The following is an 8,597-nucleotide window of genomic DNA, read 5'->3' as shown; positions in this document are numbered from 1 at the left end:
ATGCTCCGTGAGGCTGTATGCTAATGTGCTAAATAACAATGTTTACCTTGTTCAACATCTTGTTTAAGCGCAAAGGCATGCTAACTTTGGCTAATTAGCACTCAACAGGAAGTACAGCTGAGGCTGATGGAAACATTATTACTTTTCCAGATATTTGGTCACAAACCTGAGCTGATGATGTTGTTCAATGAAAAAAAGTTAAGTGATAACTCAAGTCGTTAGGATTCATTCATTCATTCATTCATTCATTCATTTATCAATAGATGTGCCAGTAGATGTTTAGATATTTCACTGAATAAGTAAAAACTTTGAGGTCCTAGCTTAGCATTAGCTTCATCATCTGGGGACAATGAATGTCCGTAAAAGAAATTCAATCCATCCAACAGTTGTTGAGATATTATCTTCTGGGTCAAAGTGGTGGACTGACTGAGTGACAAACATTGTTAGCCACACCGCTAGCATGGCTAACAGTATTGACAAAACACACTCTTTTCATGGACTTTGTTTACAATAACTAAATTATTGATCTCGCCAAATTATTTTATTTTTGAGAAACACAAAACTAGCGACACGAGTGTTTTTGTATCATACGCATGCTGTACTCGGGACTCATGCTGGTTTGTGATTGGTTAATCTTGGTTAGGAGGGAAAACGGGGTGGAGCTACAAAAGGCAGCCAATGCAAAAGCAACATGACAAGATCTTATGACTGAAGCCAGCCAATCGTCACCTTCCCCGCTGGCAGGAATCAGCCAATCAGAGGGTGCAGCATTGGAAACTCGAAACAGACTGAACAAAATGAAGTGAACAAAACGGAGGAAAATGAATTTGGGGGGAAAAAGAAGGAAATGAATGAGATGTGGTGAAAAAGGAAAATGGAAGATGGAAAATTGAAAGAAAACACATACAGAGTGATGAAAATTACAAGAGAGAATCCTGTATGCATTAAAGTTATTACAATACGACATAATGAAACATGGGAACTGCCCAAATAACAGGTCAGTGCTTTAGCAGTGCATTTTACGAACTGATTGTCAACTCTACACAATTAAACCAAACAATCAGAGATTAATTCACCGTAAGAATCATTTATAAAATAGAGTACAACAAAAAATGATCACAAATAAAAAAAAGAACTGTAATACTTTGAAAAAAAAAAATTGTGAAACACAAAGTGAAATATTTTCACTGAGTCAAGAACATTCAGTCTTTTGTGGATTCTGCTTTTTTAAGCAAATACGTCCATCAGGAATGATCATAGATAAGGCTCACTGTTTTTGGTTTCTACAGATTTTCATCAAAAAAATACTGATAAGCTGAATTTCAAAATTATTTTTACAACCCAATGCAACCAAAAGGTCTCGAGTTTTCTGTTGCAAAAATGCGCAGATTGTTAAAGTAAATGTAAGTCCTCAGCAGAACTCAGAAAATCTTTAAGTAACACAAAATGAAAACAAAAACTCAAAATAAATTTTGTCACCGAGTCCCAGAGTAGGACTATAAATTATTAAATGGTAATTCACTTTTTTTAAATTATATTTTCACTCAGATTAAAAAAACAAAACATTTGAATAATCAAACATAAATTCTCAGATTTTTTTGTGAACTAAAAACCATAAATAATGAGCCCTAAATATATAAAGCTGGTCACTTAACTTCAACAAAATACATACAAAGTGAAATAGTAACAAAAAAAAAAAGAAAGTAATTTCAATGACCAATAATTTCCTGAAATTATATTAAAGGAAAAAATATATATATACACTGTTTTGGCATTTCCATTGCACATCTCTGTGGTATTGAGTTAAGGTGCTGCAGGCAATATGCAGAGTCAGTGTAACATCAAAACACCATGTTGATTACTCCGACATAATTTTAGTTCAGTGAAATGACCACAGTCCAGATGGCTTCCAAGGTTAGAGTCAGAGGGCGTGTTCCAGGTTACTGCAGTTAAACGTGCTCGGTATGTTATCAAAACAGATTCTTTGAGATACTTTAAAGTCTGATTGGAGCTCAGTGTGGATCGGAGTCATGATTTCAGGAACGTCTGTCTCAACATCAAACTGTCTGTTGTTATTATTACCATCTTTAGGTGATGCCTACAGTCGCAGCAGCCTGGAACAAGCCCATGTGAGTCAGCAGAGTGCAACACCAGGAGACAGTCAACAAACAATGTACAAGGGAATCTGAGCTAATTTCCAACAGTATCCCATATGCACAAGGGCTGCAGCATTTCATTCATGCATCACCCTAAAAGTCCCGTTGGTATGTACCATTAAGACTTAATACACAATATAGTCAGAGTGCCTGTATGACGCTGTTCTGTCCACTGTAGCTAAAGGCAGAATTCACTCCAGGCACTGAATGCAAGTAGTGGAAGTTATTCAAGTGATGCACTATTATCTAAGTAGCTTAATAAAATACTGATGGCTTCAAAAACACAGAGGTAAAATGACCATAGACACTTGGAATGTAGCAAGTACAGATATTATTATTTGATGTAAAAAAAAAATTATTACTTCTTATCAACCCCTGATTTATCAAGTTTGGGCAGGACAATAGAACAAATTCAAATTCGCCTGGTACCTATCAGGTAAACTGACCCAAACAAGGCCTCTGCTACTCCCCCTGCTACATGAGGTGGTGGCCAATGAGCTGCTGCTGGACCAGCTGGGCCAGCTGGGGCTCCTGGTAGATCTGTCCCAGCACCTCGTGCATCATGCAGAGCAGAGGAAAGCCCAGGCTCAGCAGCTCATACAGGAACACATAGTCATGTGAGTAGCTCCTGACGTGGGACCCCACAGCTGTGAAAGACTCACACACGCTTTCCAACAGCCATCGAGGCAACACACACACAGCCCGGCTAGCACGCCTCGGCCAGCTCAGGCCTCGCCTAAGCAAGGAAACGAGGGTACCTGGGGGATGGATCTGGACGCTGCCCGTCGCTGAGTAGCTCCCACTGTCCAGCGACAAGGGGGTGACGTGGCTTTGGTCTTCCTGCATGAATCAAGATACACAGGAGGGAAATGATGAAATGCAACAAAACACAGCAACTGTTGTCCTCTAATATTTCCTTTTTACACAAATCACATCTTTTTTCCTAAAAATCTCAAATACTATAAAGGCTTCTGACATGTTACTTGGTACACACACACACACACACACACACACACACACACACACACACACACACACACACACACACACACATATATGAGAAAAGTGATCTAAGACAGTCCGGCAATAAATTAAAATAACTATAACTCTATGGTCATTAAAGAAAACATATTTGTGCCTTGGCATATTCAATCCAGTTACTAATAGCATCACCATGTGGCCAGCTAAACAGATTCTTTCTATATCTTGTAAAGGACACCAGCTGGCTGTGTTGCAGGTTAACATTAGCAAGTAACGACAGGAGTAATGTCACGTTCTCCCCTCAGACACACTCACCCCACCTTTGCTCAGTTCCTGGATACCTATGGGATCATGATTGTGATATTTGATCCCATACACACTCAATAATTGAGCCAAGATAGCTCTAGGAAAGTGGGAAAAACACTAACATTTATCTCTGAGCTCTCTCTTTAACCAGATCATACACATTAAGGCTAATTTACGTGATCTCCTCTTGATAACTAATGTAATATCCCTGAGCCCCCGCTGGTGAGGCCTGCCTCCCACCCTGAAAATCTCTGGACTGGGGCATTAGACTGGTTTTGCTGCTTGTATGTAACTACACTGTTCCTTACCACTCTCCTTCTGAACCTGCCCAGGTGATTGCTGGATTGACGCTGGGCGTAATGCATCTTGCAGTAGAACTTTGCTGAAAAGGAAGAAAACACAAAAATCATAAATACACTTCACTTAAAACTAAAGTGAGAATCATTCATATACTTTTGTCTAACGTCAGAGGATAAAACAAAACTATAAATTCCCCTCCCCTCCCTTCCTTTATACTTTATAGACACACCCAGCTGGAGTAAAGCATCCACAGTTACAACGAATCAAACATACCCTCGTGTGAGTCGAAGGTGTGTCCTCCCAGACGGAGGGTGCAGTTACAGACGTCGCAGCGGAAACACTCGCGGTGGAAGAAATAGCCCTCAGCGCTCAGTCTCTCCATGACATACACCCGCTTGGTGCAGAAGTGGCAGATATCGCTGCCGCCGAGCCCGGAGGGGAAGTCCTTACGTACCACACTCTGACATGGAAAAAGACCAGGACAAGGTTACACAGATAATAGGTGATGCTTTTTTTTTTTGGGGGGGGGGGGGGGGGGGTGTTTAGGGTTGTTGTGTTTTTCTGTGAGATGCCTGCAAGTACACAAAACAGGTTAGTCACATGGTCCAGCAGTGAGATGGTAAAACTGCTAAAAGCGGCTGCAGCCGTCACAGGAAATGTTGGACATAACCTCCATTAAATCAGTGAAGAACAACAGGAAAGTCTCGGTTTAACTACAGCATTAACAACAGGTTAGAAGCTCTACCATGAAAGCAATATGCAAATGTTTCTTTGACACTGAAAGGTAAATACTATTAGTCTCCTAATCACTCACAATAATCCACATACTTTCAGAACCTCACTGTGGACAATCAATTCTAAAAATTTTGACAAACTTTCAGGACCTGTAAGTAATTCTTTGAACACACAGTTTGAGCTAACATGGTAAAACTTTTATTTAAAAAAAGAAATCAGGGTTTCAACTGAAACAGGACAATCAAACAGTAAGTGATCCATAAGAGCTGAGGGTTTGTTCAGGGCCCAGGTCAGTCTTAAGTCTGAAGACAGTAGTTTGACATTTTAGGAAATGTGCTTCTTACCATTCTTGCCAAGAGTTAGACAAGACGATCAGTACCGCTCTGATTTCTGTGTCTAGTCATCGCAATGCCACAAATAAGACTCCAGAAATAAATATAACACCAGCACACAACCCGGCTCTGCGACTAAAACTTTATGGAAAGGTAAAAAAAAAGAAAAAAAAAAAAGGAAGCAGCAAAACCACAGATATCGTCTTTATTCTACACATTCTTGCTTACCAACATCACCCACAATGCAACTCCAACTTAAGTCAGAGATTGGGTTGTGCTATGCTAGTAACGGCTAATGTAGCTTCGCGCCACTCAAGCAGAGATGAAGAGCTTAACTCACTTATTTCAAACATGCACATGCTCAGATTCCTTTTGTTTCCAAACTTGCAGACTTCAGCCTCAACTGACGCTGCCTCAAGTGACATCACTGCCTCAAGTCACATCACTTGAGGAAGCTGCACCTTCATATTTAAAGGACAGATCTGAGAGTGGCACCAATTTTCTCATCAAGAAAGGAAAGTGGTATATTTCCCAAAGTGTCAAACTATTCCCTAACTCATCAAATGAAGAAAATATAACAATTCAGCACTTGATATCTCAAACATGGAGTCTTAATACGGCTAAAGCTGTTACCAGTTTACACTTACTTAAATGTACTTGCCAGGTTTGTCTCATGTCTCTAGAACCCAACACAGGTGTCAGTTAATGATCTACCCAGACCAGGTCAAATAAGTAGTGTTGTTACTTGTCATGCAACTTAAATCCACACGCCTCTACCATCGCCAATGTTGTGTAAGCATCCAGCTGATCCTCATCATCTAGTCTCTTCTAGCTACGCTGAAGCTAACAGGCTCTTTCAATAAGCAGATTGAGGCCAAGCTGTGATTAAACATGACTTCAAGTGAGCAATTGCAAGCGTATGACGCAGCCAGTCGTCTGAAGCTTTATCCCATGTCTCTGTGGTGTGACACCATTTCGCGCTGATGCAAACGCACTAGCTGCTGCTATGGAAAAAATAACAGAACCGATTTACCCCTGTAGCCTTAGGAGCCCTCCCTGGCCACGGAACTAGAGCCTGAAAAGCAGATGATCTGTTGTCATGGCTGGTCGCAGTAGAAAAAACAAAAACAAAACAAACTCTTCACTTTGTTTTGCGGTGACAGTGGATCTTTGTCCTACATTTCAAAACTGTATGTTATATCGTAGGAAAATACAGCAACACTTAGTAATGACACTTCTTCATAATGATGCTGCTGATAGTTAAATAGTAAGCTGTATTACAGTTAAACCGCAGGACAACACGGGCAAAAACAACAAAAGGAAAACACCATGAACTCTGGGTTAGATTTGTTTCAGCAACACCCACATGCATCTTACCATAGAGGTATTGGGCCTGTGGTCTGTCTCATAGAGGATGGCCAGTAACTGAGCTTTAGCATCTATGGCTGATGATACTTTTCCAACTGTGCGCTAACGTAAAACGCCAAAGATACACAGAGCAGAAACAGAAGGAAGAGGAAACAACAGTTATAAAATTTCATGATTCACTTTCAGTATGTGGAACTGCATTTAGACCGAGGCATTAACTGGTACCTCCTTAATGTAACTGGGAGCTCCAGTCGGACAACTCTCAGAGCGAGCAATTGACTTTCGACTGATCCTTGTGGCGTTCTCAAGAGCGCAGCTCCCGTTGCACTAAATGAACACCACAATGAGCATCATTCGTACAATGACACACAGTTTATCTACGGCATGCAAACAGAGTGAAAAGAATTTTTAACAATTCATATATTATATTATAGTTAGAAATTTAAGGTGTTCATTATCTGAATTAATATACTTAATTTTAGAGTCTTTGAATTATTATTTGAATATGTATACTGTATTAATCTGCAGTGTTTTGTAAGCCCATGTGGACTGTGCTCATGTTGCCTGCTGGGCAAGGCACAATAACAAAAACATAATTATAACCATCTTAAAATTGTCAATATTCCCCTTTACTGCAGAGTAGGATACTTTCCGTAGAGCTTTACAGGTTATTCGTACTGTCCTCAGCCAGGGTGTTCATATGCATAAGGGAACCATTACCTTCATGTGTTCATGTTCAGCTAATTTCCCATCATCAAGTGTCTCCTGAGCAGCTTTGTGGACCTCCTCCTGCTGCTCAGTCTTACGATTATTTAGACAGCTCTCATGTTTCCTCTCATGCGTGTGCAGCAGAGAAGACGAGCTGCTGTGTCCATTTTCACAGTGTGTGTCAGAGAGGGGAGAAGAGGCCTCCTGACTCTCGTCAGAGCGAGGCAAAGAAAGGGGAGGAGATATTTTGATGGAGGAATCAACACTGAGAGATGATATTTGCTCTGTTTTTTCAGAGTCAGTGTAAGACAACAGCGGAGAGGAGTCTTTCTGAACCTTGTCCTTGTGTCCAGAGGTGTAGAGGGGAGAGGAGACAGAGGAGAAGCCAGCCTGGACAGTGGGGTCAGGGACAGGGTGGACCACAGGGTAGACGGCGGAGCTCTTAGATACAGAGGCAGAGGAAGGAGGAGGTGGGGATGAAGAAAGAGGGGAAGAGGTAGATACTTCCACCTACAGAAGAAGAGTTAGACAGGAATTAAAGAGTAGAATAGAAAGATGAAACAGGAGAGACAATAGCTGGATCTCGTTATATGCAGAGCTGAGTGGGTGGAGGGTGTGCACACGAGTCAGTGACATTGAAATCAGGATCTGTATATTTTATGTGTACGATTAAACAATATTGGTAACTAAGATATCCAGGTTATATTTGAAAAAAAATGCCAATAATCTATTAGCATATTAGACTGCAGGTAAACACGGCTTGAGAGATAACAAATAGTAGGTAACTGAGTGACACATCCTCATGTTGTTTCGTAATGTACCTTTAAAAGTGTCACATGTTACACATATTGTACAGTATTGCACACACAGCATTCATATACTCCTTGTTAACATACAGTATGTGCTCTGTGTGGGGGAATTAGTTCTGTCTGTGCTGACTACATAAAGACGCCATGGCAGTAGGACCATATCTCTAAAACGTCGCCAGTAGTTTTGTATAAATCAATAAATGATTAATGCAGGATTCGTGTGATTGAATCTGCACGTCATCTGAGGCACAGTAAGAGCCAGCGAACTTTGATTGATTCAACCGAAGGAGCCAAATCGTCACTCGTTGCAAAATCCTCTCGTTTTAAGGAGCTCCGTTTTGGCAGAGAGAACACGCACTCTCTTCTGCATCCTGCACAGGATCATTATCTCTCTTTGTGAGTGTGCATCGCAGCAACAACACTATCCGCTGCCAGTTTAACAGGTTAGGACAGGGGTGGAGCTCTCCTAAATACTGACTCAGATAAGAGTCCTTTCCCAAGTGAAGAAAGCTGATAAAATGCTTTTTTACTTCTGGTCATAAAAGTTGCATCACTCTGGTGAGGACTGATTTCCCAATCAGAGATGCTTTGATAAATGCCGGCCCAGTTTAGTTTTGCTTCAAGAGGGAACTTTGGGAAAGTGTGCTGGATAATAGTGACCTCAAAATTGACAGAAAAAACAATTAATGCACTGCCTACATTACATAAGTTGTCCAATTTTTCAACGACCAAAACTCACTTGAAACTATTGATGAAAAAGCAGAGACAGCAAACAATGGCAAGCGATCAAATGCACTATAAAGTAGTAAAAAACTTCTCAAATAATGCAAATTTAGAAGACTACTAATCAAAAAAAGAATAATAATAATAATAATAATAATAATAATAATAATAATAATAAT

General features: G+C 40.5%; 1 protein-coding gene across 1 annotated transcript in view; it reads right to left on the bottom strand.

Annotated features, from left to right (window-relative positions):
• The window catches only part of mical2b (microtubule associated monooxygenase, calponin and LIM domain containing 2b), a 38,674-nt gene that overhangs the window by 10,901 nt on the left and 19,176 nt on the right, over window positions 1–8,597 (bottom strand). Inside the window, exons 16-18 of the mRNA XM_023403542.2 lie at window positions 4,017–4,203; window positions 3,752–3,825; window positions 2,915–2,996 (exon numbers count right to left, since the gene is read on the bottom strand). Of these exons, the coding sequence (XP_023259310.1) occupies window positions 2,915–2,996; window positions 3,752–3,825; window positions 4,017–4,203 (343 nt within the window). The remainder of the gene's footprint in view (window positions 1–2,914; window positions 2,997–3,751; window positions 3,826–4,016; window positions 4,204–8,597) is intronic.

The sequence above is a fragment of the Seriola lalandi genome, unplaced genomic scaffold (assembly GCF_002814215.2).
Source record: "Seriola lalandi dorsalis isolate HSWRI2012SDOR001 ecotype SW California unplaced genomic scaffold, Sedor1 jcf7180002054143, whole genome shotgun sequence".
Lineage (NCBI taxonomy): Eukaryota > Metazoa > Chordata > Actinopteri > Carangiformes > Carangidae > Seriola > Seriola lalandi.
Note: the sequence above shows the minus strand (reverse complement) of the source record. Positions and strands in the feature narration are given on the sequence as shown.